Below are 17,973 nucleotides of genomic sequence, written 5' to 3'. Positions count from 1 at the left end.
TTTAAGTTTTATCCCCACGGAATAGTCAATCTAGAAGGAAGGAAAACAGAAATAAAACAAGCAACTAAATAAGGTAATTTCAGATTGTGATAAAAATCTATAACTCAACAGGATGCTGAATGATGATTAGAAATGGGTAATATTATTTCCAAAAGTTAGTGAAAATTCAATAAAGATTGGTATTTGAGCTAATATCTTTGGAAAGAAACCTTTATACATAAAAAAATATATCAAGAGAAAGAACTTTTTGAATGAAGAGGAAAGTAGCTATGGGAACACTAAGGGAAAATGGATCTGTCATGTTCAAAGAAAGAAATTTGCCATGACTGAAGATTAATGAAGTAGAAGAAGCATGTTGGATTTGTAGGACACAGCCAGTAATTCAGCTGCATTGTCAGTTCAGTTGGAACATTATGCTGGAAGATGTTCTCTATGGGCGTGATGCAGAATATTGCACAGATATTGGTTTGTAGGGAAACAAATTGGAAACAGAAAGAAGAGAGTGGAATATGACTAAGTTCAAAATAGAGATAATGATGTCTTGAGCTAGACTTGTGTCCACAGGGAGAGAGAGAGAGAGAGAGGGAGAGAGAGAGAGAGAGAGAGAGAGAGAGAGAGAGAGAGAGAGAGAGAGAGAGAGAATCTGGCACTAAAGAACGATTTCCAGCAACTAAGAAGATGAGGATTTGATTGAGGAATAGTTGTGTAGAGGGAGCAAAATTTTTCATATTGACCTAATTCATTGGAGATCCCTATTAGACTTTCAAGTGGAAGTGTTCATTTGTTAGTTGGATAAGTAATTTGCTTCTCAAGGGACTCATATAAGCTGAAAATATTAGTTTTTTAATTATAATGATATGGGTGTTATTTAATGCCACATTACTGAACTTAAACTTGAAGTACAGTTACAGAAGAAGCAAGTATTTGTTAACTTAAGTCCTTATGTTCTGCAACATTTATAGGTCTGTTAGTAGAGAATAAACTGTATTATCAAAGGAAATTGAGATAAATCACAGTATCAACCTGTATTGAAAAAGCATGTGAAATAAGGACAAAGAATTTACTATTGGTTTGGATTTGATGATATGGATGTGGTTATTAACACTGACAAGCACAGCGGCAGAGGCAGAAATAAGATGGACATGGATGTAAAAGTGAAAGATGAAGTAGTTGTGACAATAATGATAGAAAACTTTTCAAGTTGTTTTGCAGTGATAGGATGCAGAGACGTGAGGCAGAAATGTAGACAGAATTGAAAGAGTTTCTGTCTGATACGTGTCTTTATATTAACAAGTATGATGCAGTGGATAGGACTGTTGCTGAAAGAATGTACATTGCTGCCTGAGGACCTTCACTCAGCCAATAGTTGCTGAAGTACGAGCCCATTGAGCTGCAGGAGAGCCTTCCACTCCTTCAGCCAATAGCTGTTGAAATACCAGCCCACTTGGGCGTGGTCTATTTATCTTTAAAAAAGAGCCGCAAGCCTTGGCCCACTCTGTTGGTTCCAGCACTTGGTTCCTGCTCCTGCTCCAGCAACTAGGCTCCTTTCCTGACGGTTGGTGTTTCGTGAGTTTTACCCCCCTACATAAATATCCCTTTAAATCATAACTGGTGTGGGATTGATTTGTGCATAAGTACATAACTGGGCAAATTCTTAGGGAGGCAAAAAGGTATCATCTTGAGATGACTTGGGAGGACTTGGTCTTGATATCAGCATACACATTTTATTCATCGCAAAATGTTATGGACACTGATGCAGATATTTTGGCAAATTTGGTAAATAATAAACAGTTCTCTCTTTCTCTCACTTCTACAATTCAATAAGTAGAACAAGTTTCTTTTTTTTGTTTCAGACATTAAAATGTAACACTTTCCCCTCTCCATTTTTTCCCTTCAGTCCTTCCCAAACCCAGTCTCTCCAACTCCTTCCACTCCTTCCATGTTCACCTCAGTCCCAAATTGATACCCTCTCCTCTCCCTCTGTCTCTCTCATGCATACACACTCACACACATATATATATGTATGTATATATATATATATATATATATGTGTGTGTGTGTGTGTGTGTGTGTGTGTGTATACAACCTGATGAATTCATTTTTGTTCTTTGTTTGTATATGGTTTTAGGATTCACCAGTTTGTATTAGACAATTAGGGGGCACATCTCTGGAATAAACTGTCCTCTTATAAGTCATCTAGGGGTGTGACCCCATGAGATTTTCCACATTCCACATTAGCATGTCTATTGTTATTGTCATTATTCAGATCTTGTTTATGCAGCCATTCTATGATAGAGCATTTTACAGAACACTTCCGGGTAGTCTAGTTCTTAAAATTTTTTCTATCTCTTTTCTGAGAAGTTCCCTGAGCCATAGATGCAGGATCTATGATGTAGATGTATCCACTGGGGTTGGGCTCCTGTGACCCACTTGATCTCTGTTTTGTTTCCAGCTGTGTTTTTCTGTGATGGTATCCATTTGCTGGAAAAAGTTTCTTTTATCAGAGATGACCTACACACCATCTATAAGATACTATGAGTATCTTTCCATGCTGGTCATTGTTGTGGTTCGTAGCTGGTACCTGGAAAAGAAGGACTATTAATTGTTTTTGTTTCTTGGCAACTTGTATAGTATTTTCTGATACTATGGAAGCTAGACCACAGAAAGAATGCTTTCAAATTAGATCCCATTCAAATTATACAGGTCCTGTGTCCTAAATGTCAAGTATCTTCAGCAATAGGAGCTTTCCTTCAATATCTGAAGGCACCAGTCATAGTCAATATTAATTGGTGAGTCATACGTACTACATTTAACAACTATTTTATTTTATTTTTGTTTTTTTTTTTTCAAGACAGGGTTTCTCTGTAGCTTTGGAGCCTGTCCTGTAACTAGCTCTTGTAGACCAGGCTGGCCTCCAACTCACAAAGATATGCCTGTCTCTGCTTCCCGAGTGCTGGGATTAAAGTTGTGTGCCACCACCACCCGGCTTTTTAACAACTATTTCAAAGGTGATTTTTTGAGCCTAGTTCTGAGTTTCTGTCAGCCTATGGTTCTTTAGGGAGACAATTACAACTCTAGCTCATAAAATCTTTTAAGATATATATTATATACATATATATACACATACACTTATATGTATAATTTTTGGTAACTATAAAATAATGATTCCTTGAAGTTTTTTCAAACAACCTTGGCATTATTTATCCTTCCCCCTCCTGTATTGCTCTCTCTTCTACATCCTATTTGGAACCTACCGCCCCATTTTTCCATTTTCTACTTTCTATCACCTGCATCTTGCTATTCCCCTATGGCTCCTTTACATTTGTGGTTTCTGTGGTTGCTCCATGTTGTATACTCAGCATCTGAAGACTTGTAACTCGGATCAGCAAACAATAGAGCATGTGTGGTGTTTTATCTTCCTGGGACTAGTTTACCTCCCTAAATATACTCTTTAAGAAGTGAGGTTATCAGTTGAGAAGAAAGATCATGGAGAAGGATTTACAAACTTGAGGAAAGTATAAAAAACTAGGGCAATTGCAGTATAGGCTGAATATTGCTTTGGAACCTCTGAATTTTTTTAAATCATGAATTTTAAAATGATTAACTTCCTTTGAGAAACTTGTATCTTATCCTATCCATGATGCACAGTGTTCTTCTGGTCCCAGGTATTACTATCATAGAGATGACCTGTATTATTTAAAATTTGGCAAAACATCATTGAAATTTATGAGAAAAAAAAAGAGAACAGCTTCTTTGTCTGTGACTTACAATAGGCTCCTAGTCAGCTTGTTCCAGTTAGATTAGATGTACTTCCATATCTTCAAGCATGTGATTATTTGATTATTTTTTTTATAATCTTAGGGTTTTTTAATTAATTTATTTTTTATTGAAAATTTCCACCTCCTTCCTTCCTCCCTCTTTCCTCCCCTCCCTCCATTCATCCTCCCCCTCCCTCTCCAGTCCAAGGAGCAGTCAGGGTTCCCTACCCTATAGGAAGTCCAAGATCCTCCCTGTTTCCCCCAGGTCCAGGAAGGTGAGCATCCAAACAGACTAGGCTCCTACAAAGCCCGTCCATGCAGTAGATTCAAAACCCAGTGCCATTGTCCTTGGCTTCTCCGTCAACCTCCACCATCAGCCACATTCAGAGAGTCCGGTTTGATCACATGCTCCATCAGTTCCAGTCCAACTGGACTTGGTGATCTCCCATTAGATCAGTCCCACCGTCTCAGTGGGTGGACGCACCCCTCGCGGTCCTGACTCCCTTGCTCATGTTCTCCCTCCTTCTGCACTTCATATGGACCTTGGGAGCTCAGTCCAGTGCTCCAATGTGGGTCTCTGTCTCTATCTCCATCAATCGCCAGATGAAGGTTCTATGGTGATATGCAAGATATTCATCAGTGTAGGTATAGGATAAGGCTAGTTCAGGCACCCTCTTCTCTGCTGCCCAAGGAACAAGCTGGGGACATCTCCTTGGACACCTGGGAACCCCTCCAGAGTCAAGTCTCTCGCCAACCCTAAAATGGCTCCCTTAATTAAGATATCTACTTCCCTGCTCCCTCATCCACCCTTCCTCCATCCCAACTATCCCATTCCCTCAAGCTCTCCCCATCCTCCCCTTCTCTCTTCTCTCTCCCCTTCTCTCCTTTTCCTTACCCCTCCCCCTCCCCCTTGCTCTTAACTTTTGTCTGGCAATCTTGTCCACTTCCAATATCCAGGAGGATAACTATATGTTATTCTTTGGGTTCACCTTCTTTTTTAGCTTCTCTAGAATCACAAATTATAGGCTCAATGTCCTTTATTTATGTCTAGAATCCACTTATGAGTAAGTACATACCATATTCATCTTTTTGGGTTTGGGTTACCTCACTCAGGTTAGTGTTTTTTTTTTTTATTTCCAACCATTTTCATTCAAAATTCAAGATGTCATTGTTTTTTTTACCGCTGAGATTATTTGATTCTTCATAATACAATCATGAGTTTCAATTTCTCTTAATTTCTTTCACTTTTATGTTACACAGATGGTATTTATACTCTTTGATTATTCATTTAAATGTTTGTTCTGATGGCCCCTGTTCTCTTGTACCCTGATGGATCCCTCCACATAGCTTTCTCTTTGCTATTTAAAATTGATGAGGTATGCCATAGGTTGCTTCCACCCCTTACTCTCACTGCATCAACATGGATGTAAAACAATCAATTTCTAATGCTGAATGTGGTGTTTCAAATTTTTCTGAAATATGACATAAAAGAAACATTCTTCATGTAGAAAGTCAAACCGACATTTTTCATGCTTCTGGAGTATGTAAGAGGTTCAGCTTTGGGTTCAACTACTGTTAGACTTCAAAGCAAAGTGACTCCATTTCTTATATCTGCTATTTTCCTGTAATTATTACTGACATTATCATTCTTACAATTTTTTCATTAGAAATAGATGATACTGACTGATAGTTATTAATTCTGGAAAAAATGTCTTTACTAACTAGCTGGTGATCTTTCTTGACTTTCATGTGTGTATAATAGTGGAGTGTCATAATCTTATCAATGATGCCTTTACTACCAACCCAAAGGCTTGAGTTTAAAAATACATCATTTTACTATTTCAGTTTCTCTCTGGCCTTCATTATTCTATATATGTTTACTTTCAAGTTTTGTCTAAAGTACTTTGTTGTGTCTGCTTACTTGGAATAAGGCTAGGTGTAGAGTAATGAATTTAAATTAAGTCAATGGCTGGAGTGATGACTCGGTGGTTAAGAGCACTGGGTGCTTTTCCAGAGGACCTGAGTTCAATTCGCAGTAATCACATGACAGCTCACAACCATTCATACCTCCAGTTCCAGGGAATTTGACACCCTTTCTGTCCTGCATGGATTATACACACAGGGACATACATACAGTCAAAATCCACTAATACACATAAATATTGAAAAGTTAAAAAAATAGGCCCCAAATAAACAAGTTAAACTGTATAAGAGTACAATAATTCTGTATCATTAGGAAGCATAACAGTTTGTTATGGGATCCTTCCCCCCAAAAAACACATCTACATTACTGAAACTAAAGAATCTTCATTCATGACCTCGAGTCCACACTTCTACCACAGAGGAAAAGGCATGAACCAAAGAGGTTAAGTCCACCATGGAAAGAAAAGTGACCCCTTTAAGACGTGAGACATGCATGATTCTATTCATTGTGAAGTCAGAGCATGAGCAAGAAAGACCATAGATATCATCTTGTCTTTCTGACCAAGTTTCACCAGAGTCTTTTCAGAAGCTATGCCTTTTCTTTTGTGTTTCATCATTGTATTTTATTTTGTCCTGAGGAAGTTTTTGAAAATAAAGCAAAAAAAAGGAGCCCAGAAACAGAAAAAAAATCTTAAACAATGCAAGAAAAATAAAGGGTCAGTCTCATTTTTCTTTGTCAGTGGGCCTTTTCAGATGAAATTTAATCTCTTTATTATCTTTAATATTACTATTACTCAAAGATTCTTAACCCCTCTAGGATGTTTGTGCATAAGACCTGAAAACTAGGGATGGACCATCATATATGTTTCACATCATTTATCCATTTTAATGTCAAAGTATATGTGTAGTTTTATAGACTATCTGAAGCTTCCCATTGTCAAATTAATTGTACCAAAGTGGCTAGGTACACTTATCCTTTATTTTGAGAATGGCTGTCTAAATAGTCACAACACAATATATGTGTATGCATAATTTCTGAGCCTAAAAGAATAGATACTGCATAGACTTAGATTCATTTTATATGCCTCCTAACTTTACTAAAATGTGAGTATCTTGCTTCAAAAACCATACTCTTGCAGTTGGGTTCTTGCACATGCATTCGGTGTACTTTGGTCTTTATCAATTGATTTGCATAGATTTTCATTTTCTTAAAAATCCATTATAGTAATTCAGGAGAGGGGGAACTTGGTCCTGCCACAACTTAATATGCTATACTTTGTTGACTTCCCATGGGAACCTATACCCTTTGGAAAAAGCAGATGGGGGAGGCCCTGGAGGGACAGGGTGGTGGGAGTAGGGGTGGGGGAGAGCTGTGGATGGAATATAAAATGAAATCAGAAAATCAAAAATCCCTCCAAAAAATCTATTACAGTATACTTGTAGCTGTTTGATGCTGTAGTTCTTATTTAACATAAATTTTCTCCCCTCAAAGTATTGTCAGCTGTGTTTTATAAGTTTTTCACATTATGACAGTTGAAAGATGGGCTTAAATTTAATCTTTGGTTAAAAGCATTAGTTAATGCGTAGATTATGTCTGAAGTGTAACTCCTATTTACACATTTTCAGAATACTATTCTTTATTACTAGATGGGTAACAAGCAGATTATAGTTAACAGATACCTAGATTAATAGATGCTTAAAAAGTTTCTAGTATCGTTACCTACTTTTGTTCACTTCTCATTCTGTAGGAAATGGCTTAGAACTATCATGATAGTTACATATTAACATGGAGATGCAATGTAAGCAATTGTACACTGTAATATACATTTCCTTAAAATCATGACTAACCATTTTTTTTCTCTTGCAAAAAATGTCTATGTAGAATCCCTGGAGTCTAATCTACCAGGAACCCTTTTCTGGAAGTTCTTTTTCTCCATCATCACAATTATCAAGAACAAACTCCAAGTAAGCTTTCAATCCTATAAAAGGGAAGTGAAAAATACAAATACTGGAAAAGAAAGACAAGAGTATCTCATTTGGAAATATTTGCTTTCAACAGTTTAATCTTGTATACTTTTTTTGTAGGAGGCAAAGTTGCAGAGACAAACAGGCATAGAGATAACACTGTTTCTAACTGTGAATATCTATGTTTTTGTCAGAGTAAAAGATGGCTTTTTAGCATATTGCCTGAGGAAAACCCCAGTAGTGATCAAAATTAAACTGTAGAGCTTTTGATGCCGTGCTTCCCATTTGTCTAAGCATCCCAATTTCATAGGCATTCTGAGAAAGAACATAGGGACTATTCCCTATAGAGTCTCTAGTTTTTGTAATATGATTAAAAGAAAAATGGTTTAGTACTTTCTGTCTTACGAATACACCATCATTTCGCTATGCCTTTTGTTTCAATCTAATGACTTCTGCATGACCTCATTCATTTCATGTAGAGTACAGTCATAGTAATCTATTGCATTATAATAATTTAACATTATATGCATACTTTATATTTTGAAGCATTCTAATTTTTTGTTTTTAAAATAGCTATTTTGCTCAAGAATGCAAAGAAGGCATACTTTACAACTATCCAGCTCCTAACTGGAATGGCTCTCCAGGATCAACTAAGCCTGCTGTAAACTATGGAAACAACTTTTTGCCAACCACACCTATGAGGCCAAACTTTGTATGTAGAAAACATTTTAATTTTTATTTATGGTCACCCTTATCATAATTCCAATGCAGATGATGCAGTGATCATTGGCATTCATAATGATAAAATGATATAACAAAATCACTTCAGATATAGGTTTAGAAAATTGACTTTATGCGAATCACTATACCTACTACTTCAATTTGTATAATGGAATCAGGAAACAGGAGTCAAAGATATAGAATGTATAATATATATAGTACATATTAATGTATACATTATATTAATTTGTATAATTATATATAAAATATTTAAATTTATAAAAATATTTAAATTAGAAAAGAGATTTGAAAACAACAAGAACTGATTAAATGCTAGGAGACTTACTCATGGATGTACTAACATTCATCTTATACAGTAACAGAATGAACTTTGGAATGATAATATCACAAAACTACTTGTTCTTCTTATATATGTATTACCTAGCAATGTTTGATACTTATTGTAGTGAAGAGATTTTGGATTGCACATTATCTGAGCCAGTTTAGAAGAATTATAGCACATGTATTTAGTGGCTATTTAAAATCAGCTAACATTAATTGAATAAAATAAATATTGTATTGTTTATATAGTTATGAACTTATAAAAGCAACTAAACAGTTTTTAATTTTATAATACATTGGCATATCTAAGCAAGCTTAGGTATTTTATGAAATGTCATGCAATTACTTTGATATTTTAACTTCTTTGCAGGATTTTTCCACATCTGGGCCCCAAAGAGCAACCTATATTCCAAAAGAAAAGTCATACTCAGCTTATGTCGAACCAGAAATCCCATACAAAATTGGTCGTGCACACATGAAATCCAACTATTAATTTCCCCATGGAAAAAATAAATGTTTGTATAAATCTATGTATGTATGACTTCATGATTATTTTGATAACATTCTTGTTATATGCCAAAACCACTACAAATATGATTGCTATTTCCTAAATACTTTTCCCTATAATTCTGCTAATACTTCTCTTTATGCCTTTAACTTTTTTGCTCCCTCTTCCTGATAACCGTAATGCAAAACTTTTGTTTCTTATATCCAATTTAATGAATTCATCAGGTTGCAGACATTCGTTATCTCAAAAATTGCCACCGTATCTGGGTGTTTATTTATGGAATTTTTTTTGTATGTTTAGTGAAATGTACTATAGGGACGTGTAAAGGCACTTGCTGCCAATGCTGATGACCTGAGTTCAAACTGAAATTCATGGACTAGAGAAAAAAGTGGAGATGAAGTGGGGAGGGAGGAAGAGTTAACCTAAATTAAAGGTGTATAAAAATGTCACATGAAAAGTACTACCTTATTAGGAGAGTGAGAGGAAAGGAATCTTGCAAGGCTGGATAATGCTGCTCTTAAAAGTGATGGGTTTTACGGGACAAGGCAAGTTCAGGCACCTCTAGCTAGGGTCATCCCCGTGGACCCATGACTATCTTGAATATCACCACAGAACCTTTGTCCAGCGACGGATGGAGACAGAGACAGAGAACCACATCGGAGCACTGGACTGAACTTCCCAGGTCAAGTTGAAGAGCATAAGGAGGGAGAATATGAGCAAGGAATTCAGGACTGCGAGGGCTTGATCCACGCACTGAGACAGTGTGCCTGAGTTAATTCGGAGCTCACCAACTTCAGCTGGACTGGGAATGAACAAGCATGGGATCAAACTGGACCCTCTGAGTGTGGCTGACAATTGGGGCAGACTGAGGGGCCAATGATAATGGCATTGGGATTTGTCTCTACTGCATGTACTGGCTTTTTGGGATCCTATTCTCTTTGAATGCATACCTTCCTAAGCCTGGATGTGGGGGGGGGCACTGGACTTCCCATGGGGCAGGGTGCCTTGCTCTTTCTTAGGACTGGAGGGGATGATAGAAGCCTTTAAAGAAGAAATGAAAGATTCCCTTAAAGAAGTGGAGGAAAAGACAAATGAAAAATTGGAAGAAATCAACAAATCCCTTAAAGAAATAAAAGAAAAAAGCCAAGGGGGGGGGACAAATAAACAGGTGAAGAAAATGGTTTTAGACTTGAAAACTGAAATAGAAGCAATAAAGAAATAAACCAAGGGAATTCTGGAAATAGAAAATCTGGGTAAATAATCAGAAACTACAGATGCAAGCATAACCAAAAGAATACAAGAGATGGAAGAATCTCAGGTGTCAAAGATATAATAAATGAAATAGATTCCTTGGTCAAAGAAAATGTTAAATGCTACAAACTACTTAACACAAAATATCCAGGAAATCTGGGACACCATAAAAAGACCAAAACTAAGAATAATAGGCATAGAAGAAGAAGACGTCTGGCTTAGTGACACACAAACTATATTCAACAAAATCATAAAAAAAACTTTCCCAACGTAAATAAGGACATGTCTCTGAAAGTACAAGAAGCTTACAGAACACCAAATAGACTGGAGCAAAAAAAAGTCCCCTCACCACATAATAATTAAAACACTAAACATACAGAAAAAAAAAGAAAGAATATTAAGATCAGCAAAGGAAAAGGGCCAAGTAATAAATAAAGCCAGACCTATGAGAATTGCACCAGACTTCTCAATGAAAACTCTGAAATCCAAAAGGTCCTAGATAGATGTTCTGCAGATACTGAGACCATGGATGCCAGCCTAGACAACTATACCCAGCAAAGTTTTCAATTACCATAGATGAAGAAAACAAGGTATTTCATGACAAAATCAGATTTAAACAATACCTATCCACAAATCCAGTCCTACAGAAAGTGCTAGAAATAAAACTCCAATCCGAAAAGACTAGTTACACCCATGAATAAACAGGCATACTAACAAATAAACCCATACTAGCAAATCCCAAAGAAGAAAAACACACACAAACCAACCAACAATGACAAAACCAAAAATAACAGGTACTAGCAATCACTGGTAATTAATATCTCTTAATATCAACAGTCTCAATTCATCTATAAAAAGGCACAAGCTAACAGAATATGAAAACAAGATCTATCCTTCTCCATACAAGAAACACACCTCAACTTCAGACAGGCATTACCTCAAAGTAAAGGCTTAGGAACAGATTTTCCAATCAAATGACCTAAGAAACAAACTAGTGTAGCTATTCTAGTATCTAACAAAATAGACTTCAAACTAAAATCAATCAAAAGAGACAAATAAGGACATTTCATATTCATCACAGAAAAATTCATCAAGATATAGTCTCATTTCTAAAAATCTATGCCCCAAGTACAAGGGCACCCACATATGTAAAAGAAACACTACTAAAGCTCAAATAACAATCAAACCCCACACATTAAAGTGAGAGACTTCAACATCCCACTCTCATTGTACAGGACTGCCAGACAGAAACTTAACAGAGAAATAAAGGAACTAACAGAAGCTGCGACTTAAATGGATTTAACCAACATCTATAGAACATTCCAGCAAAACACAAAAGAATGTATCTTCTTTCAGTACCTCACGGAACCTTTTAAAAACTGACCACATGCTTGGTAACAAAGCAAACCTCAACAGATACAAAAAAAGTTGGAATATCCCCCTGTATCTTGTCAGCTCACCATAGCTTAAATTGAGAATTCAACAATAACACTAATTTAAAGCCCATAAACTCATGGAAATTGAACAATGCTCAACTGAAACACCCCTGGGTAAAGGAAGAAATTAGAACATAATTAAAGACTTCCTAGAATTCAATGAACATGAATACACAATGTACCCAAACTTATGGGACACGTTGAAAACAGTGCTGATAGGAAAGTTCATAGCACTAAGTGCTGACAAAACGAACATGGACAAATCTCACATTAGTGACTTAACAGCATACCTGAAAGCTTTAGAAGAAAAAGAAACAAACTCATCCAAGAGAAGTAGATGCCAGGAAATAATGAAATTAAAGGTTGAAATCAATAAAATAGAAAAAAAAGCAATACAAAGAATCAGAGACAAAGAGATGGTTCTTCGAGAAAATCAACGAGATAGACAAATCCTTATTAAAACAAACCAGAAGGCAAAGAGAGAATATGCATATTAACAAAATCAGAAATGAGTTCCCATATCTTTAATTCTAGCACTCAGGATGCAGAGGCAGGCAGATCTTTGAGAGTTCAAGGTCAACCTTGTCTACAGAGCTAGTACCAGGACAGTTTCCAAACCTACAGAGAGAAACCCCATCTCAAAAAACCAAACCAAACCAAACCAAAACACCCCCCAATCAGAAATAAAAAAGGGGATGTAACAACAGAAACTGAGGAAATACAGAGAATCGTGGCATAATTCAAAAACCTGTACCCCCCAAAATCGGAAAATTTCAAGGAAATGGAAAATTTCTGGATAAGTACCTTATATCAAAATTAAATCAAGACCAGATGGACAATTTAAATAGACCTATTTTGATCCTACTTCATGTTCTGGCTTTGTGGGAGCCTAGCCAGTTTGGATGTTCACCTTCCTAGACATGGACGGAGGGGGAAGGACCTTGGACTTTCCACAGGGCAGGGAACCCTGACTGTTCTTTGGACTGAAGAGGGAGGGGGAGAGGAGTGGGAGAAGGAGGAGGGAAATGGGAGGCTGGGAAGAGACAGAAACTTTTTTTTCTTTTTCTCAATAAAAAATTAAAAATAAATGAATGAATGAATGAATAAATGAATGAAAGAATAAATAGACCTATAACCTGCAAGGATATAGAAGCTGTCATCAAAAGTCTCTCAACCAAAAAAAGTCCAGGGCCAGATGATTTCAGTGTAGAATTCTACCAGAATTTCAAAGAAGGGCTAATACTAATACTTCTCATTTTTTTCACACAATAGAAACAGAAGGAATATTGCCAATTTCATTTTATGAGGTGACAGATACCATGGTGCCCAAACTGCATAAAGATGCAAGTAAAAACAAGATTTACCAACCAATCTCCCTCATGAACATTAAAGCAAAAATAGTCAATAAAATATTGGCAAACAAAATGCAAGAACACACCAGAAAAATCATCCACCATGATCAAACAGGCTTCATCCCAGAGATGCAAGGATGGTTAAACATATGAAGACCTGCCAATGTAATTCACCTTATAGACAAATTGAAAGAAAATAACCACATCTCATTAGATGTTGAGGGAGCTGTGGGTTGCATTCCTGCCGCCCTGCTCCTAGCCACATGGCTAACTTATGCCCCAAAATAACAACACACAAACTATATTCATTTAAACACTGACTGGCCCATTTCTATTAATGTGTGTATCACCGAGGTGCGCTTACCAGGAAGATTCTAGCCTATATCCATCCTTGGTCGGAGCTTCATTGCGTCTACCCTAGAGAAGAGTGGAATTGTGTCTGCTCCAGAGAGCAGAGCTATCGAGTCTGAGCGCACTTCCTCTTCCTTTCAGCACTCTGTTCTGCTTACTCCACCCACCTATATTCTAACCTATAAAATGGGCCAAGGCAGTTTCTGTATTAGCCAATGATCTTCCTCCATCATTTCCCCTTTTTCTGTGTAAACAAAAAGGAAAGGCTTTAACTTTAACATAGCAAAATTACACATAACAAAACAGTTATTATATATATTAAAATTACAGTTACAATATTTACATCTACTTTATCTTTTATCATAACTAAGGAAAACTATAACTATCTATATATTCTTTAACTCCATCAAAGACTCCAGAAGGATATAATATTACATAAGTAAATAAGAAATAAGCAACTTCCAAACTCTAGAAATGACAGAGACATCTCAGTGCCTGGACAGTCACCCAAAGTTCCTCTGTACCGTTGGGGCATCCATCTTCGGCCTACAGGCCCATAGTATCCAGAGACACTTCCATGAAGCAGGAAATTTCAAAGGCAGTCAGTCATTATCTGCTGTGTCCTGCAGAATGTCTCGCAGACTCTTTCATGAATCAGGAACCCGAAAGATCATCTCACCTTTAGACAAGTTCAGTAGTCTTCTCTCTGCGGGTTCTCTGTGTCCAGTTTATACAATAGTCCAGGCAAGAGCAGTTTCTTGCCCAAATGGCTATCAAACTCCATAAGGATCCTCTCCGATGCCCATCTTCCTCTTGAAGTAGATTGGTTCTGCCAGGAGCAGAGTGTCTCATTGTCATGAAAAACCCCAAGTTTTTAAAACATTAAATGTCCTATTCTGTAATCTTTGAAAGATATGAAGAATGTCTTTCTAAAATTTATCTATGTACATCTAGAAAATCTAACTAACATAACTACAAACTTGACTATTATGATTATCTGTTAACAACCTATATATATTACATTTTTTAAATGAACTACACAATCACAATACCTTAATCAAGATCAGAAACACATATACATACAACAAAATTGACCTTAAATTTAAATCACTAAAGCAAAATCCATATCAATGCAAATTATTCATATCTATATCATCTCCCCCTTTAAATGTAAAAGAACATTTTTAAACAATAGTTTGGAATATGGACATAGTTATTACTCTCTAAACTGCTTCCTGCTGAATGGGGGCGCTGTTATTTAGGTCTTTTATGGTATAACCTGTGTGCCAGGTTCATATCAGTCAGCAGTTGAGTAAAGCAATTTTCTGAGGGTGTTCACAGCAACCTTTCAGGAGGGCGTGGTCTATCATACCATATTGGGATAGAAGCAATCCAAAGAGTCTCATCCTCTGTGAAAACAAAAGAAGAAACTCTTGTCTAAAGTATCATATCCTTAGATCCAAATTTTAAAGTCAAGGTATTTTCAAAATATATATGTTGGATTAGTTCAGCAGCATTTATAAACAAATGTCTTTTAGCATCTGTTGCTCCTTCCTCAGCATTCAAACAATTCAAACAGAGCATAATATCATATAGTATCAAGATTCTCAGGCAGTTTGGATGCTCACCTTACTAGATTGGATGGAGGTGGGTGGTCCTTGGACTTCCCACATGGCAGGGAACCCTGATTGCTCTTTGGGCTGATGAGGGAGGGGGACTTGATTGGTAGAGGGGGAGGGAAATGGGAGGCAGTTGCGGGAATGAGACAGAAATCTTTAATAAATAAATAAATAAATTTAAAAAAGATTCTCATTGTATTTTCCATCTTTGTGTGGCTTTATTTTAAACTCTATTTCATTTATTTTTACTTTTATTTTTTTTTTTTGCTTTTTGAGACAGGTTCTCTGTATATCTTTGACCTAGAATAACTCTGTTGACCAGGCTGTCCTTGAACTCTCAGAGATCCTACTGTCTCTGCCTCCCAAGCTTCGGGATTAAAGGTATGTGCTACCACACCTTGAAGTCACAGAGGCCAATCTCCCTCTGCCTCCCAAAGGTTGGGATTAAAGGCGTGTACTACCACACCCAACTACTCTTTTTCTTCCTTTTTCTTGTTTTTGTTTTTTTTTTTTACTTTAAAAACTTTAACTTTTAGCCTGCATATATTTTTAACACACTGTAAATCATTTAAAAGTTTTCTTTTTTCTTTTTCTTTTTTTGAATCTCTCTTTACTGTATCTCTCTCTCTCCTTCTGACCACATGAGCCTTTAAATTACTGAGCAATATGGGTAGGATTAAAGCCATGGCTTTGGCAGCTAGATCCAACCCATTCCTTAGCTTTCCAGCCTCATGGCAGAGGTACTGGTTGTAGCCATGTTTACCACCACAACTCTATGGCATTTTAAGGTCCCTGCCAGCAAGCAAACTGCAGCATTCTGCTCACAGACCACATTCAGTAAGACTACCTGCTTGAGTCTGAGTCAGAGTTTGCCCTGGCAGGACGGCCCAGAAAACCAGCATTTTAAAACAGCACAACTTTTTTCCTGCTACGGCTGAAAACAAACAAGCATTCAGTAGGCTTTTATCAGTACCATTTAAGTTTTTCGTGGCAGGACCTCTTAAGAACTGCAGGGTTTTGTAGTTAAAGCTGAGTCAGGAAGCCTCTCTGAGATGAAAGTGCTTGCTTGCCTCTAGCAAGCAGAGTAGACCCAAGAAATTGCTGCTACCAAGAAAACATGCTTTACTCTATTCTTTCCCAAGCTTTCTCAAGCGTTCTGTGGATTCAGTTAGCCCCACGTTGGGCACCAGATGAAGGTGAAGGTGTAAGTCACAAACAGTCCCACACCAGTTTGGAATTATGATTAATAGAATGGTTATTTATTTAAAGGGGAAAAAACTTACAGATCACAGTCCCAGACAACAGCCCTCTGCACAATCAGGAAGGGAGTCTAGTCACTGGAAGCGGAGCAGGAAGTAAGAGAGAGCGAGGAGAGAAGTGGCCGCTTTTTTAAAGAGACAGACCATGCCCCAATGGGCTGGTATCTCAATGGCTATTGGCTGAAGGAGCGGAAGGATCTCCTGCAACAATTAGAAGTGGAAAAAAAAAAACTTTGACAAAATCTAACATCCTTTCATAATAAAGGTCTTGGAACCATCAGGTTGCAAGGATCATGCCTAAACATAATAAAGGCAATATATAACAAGCCAACAGCTAACGTTAAACTAAATGGAGAGAAACTCAAAGTGATTTCACTAAAATCGGGAACAAGAGAAGGCTGTTCACTATCCATATCTATTTAATATAGTACTTGAAGTTCTAGTTAGAGTAATAAGACAACAAAAGAAAATCAAAAGAATACAAATTGAAAAGGAAGAAGTCAAAATTTCACTATTGGCATATGATAAGTTAGTTTACATAAGTGACTGGAAAATTCTACCAGGCAACTCCTACAGCTGATAAATGCCTTCAGTAATATGGCAGGTTACAAGATTAACTCAAAATATCAGTAGCCCTGGCACCTGCCCACCTCCTCCTAATGATGCTATCTAATGGGTCTTTAAAAACAGGATCTAAAAAAAATATCAGTAGCCCTCCTATTTACAGATGATAAATGGGCTAAGGAAAAAAATCAGAGAAGCATCACCTTTCACAGTAGCCACAAACAACATAAAATATATTGGGGTAACTATAACCAACCAAGTGAAAGAGCTGAATGACAGGAACTTTAAGTCTTTAAAAAAGAAATTAAAGAAAATATCAGAAAATGAAAAGATCTCCCATACTCTTGGATAGGTAGGATCAACATAAAAATGGTAGTCTTATCAAAAGCAATCTGTAGATTCAATGCAATCCCCATCAAAATCCCAAAACAATTCTTGACAGACCTTGAAAAAAATACTCAACTTCACATGGAAAATCAAAATCCCAGGATAGCCAAAACAATCCTGTACAAAAAAAGTACTTCTGGAGGCATCACCATCCCTGACTTCAAAACTCTACTACAGAGCTATAATAATGAAAATAGCTTGGTATTAGCACAAAACTGACAGGTGGGTGGATGGAATTGAAGCAAAGACCCAGATATTAATACACAGACCTATGAACACCTGCTTTTTGACAAAGAAGCTAAAATTATACAATGGAAAAAAAGAAAGCATCTTCAAAAATTGTGCTGGCATTACTGGATGTTGACACACAGAAGAATGAAAATAGATCTCTATCTATCACCATGCACCAAACTCAAGTCCAAATGGATCAAAGACCTCAACATAAATACAGCCACACTGAACCTCAAAGAAGAGAAAGTGGCAAGTAATCTTGAACAGATTGGCACAGGATACCACTTTCTGAATATAACAACAGTAA

At 36.8% G+C, this 17,973-nt stretch overlaps 1 protein-coding gene across 2 annotated transcripts in view; it reads left to right on the top strand.

The window, feature by feature from the left end:
- LOC126493266 (uncharacterized) overlaps window positions 1–9,201 on the top strand; it is a 74,251-nt gene extending 65,050 nt beyond the window's left edge. The window contains exons 5-7 of one of the 2 annotated variants that reach the window (XM_050130226.1): window positions 7,564–7,646; window positions 8,220–8,358; window positions 9,079–9,201. In XM_050130226.1, the coding sequence (XP_049986183.1) occupies window positions 7,564–7,646; window positions 8,220–8,358; window positions 9,079–9,201 (345 nt within the window). Of the gene's footprint in view, window positions 1–7,561; window positions 7,647–8,219; window positions 8,359–9,078 lie in introns of both variants that reach the window. The other variant, XM_050130225.1, reaches the window with a different exon arrangement.
- Window positions 9,202–17,973: the final 8,772 nt, after the last annotated feature.

Source organism: Alexandromys fortis, unplaced genomic scaffold (genome assembly GCF_014885135.2).
Source record: "Alexandromys fortis isolate MF-2015 unplaced genomic scaffold, M_Fortis_MF-2015_v1.1 scaffold_230, whole genome shotgun sequence".
In the NCBI taxonomy this organism is placed as follows: domain Eukaryota; kingdom Metazoa; phylum Chordata; class Mammalia; order Rodentia; family Cricetidae; genus Alexandromys; species Alexandromys fortis.
The sequence above is the reverse complement of the archived record's forward strand: the minus strand, read 5'-3'. Positions and strand labels throughout refer to the sequence as shown.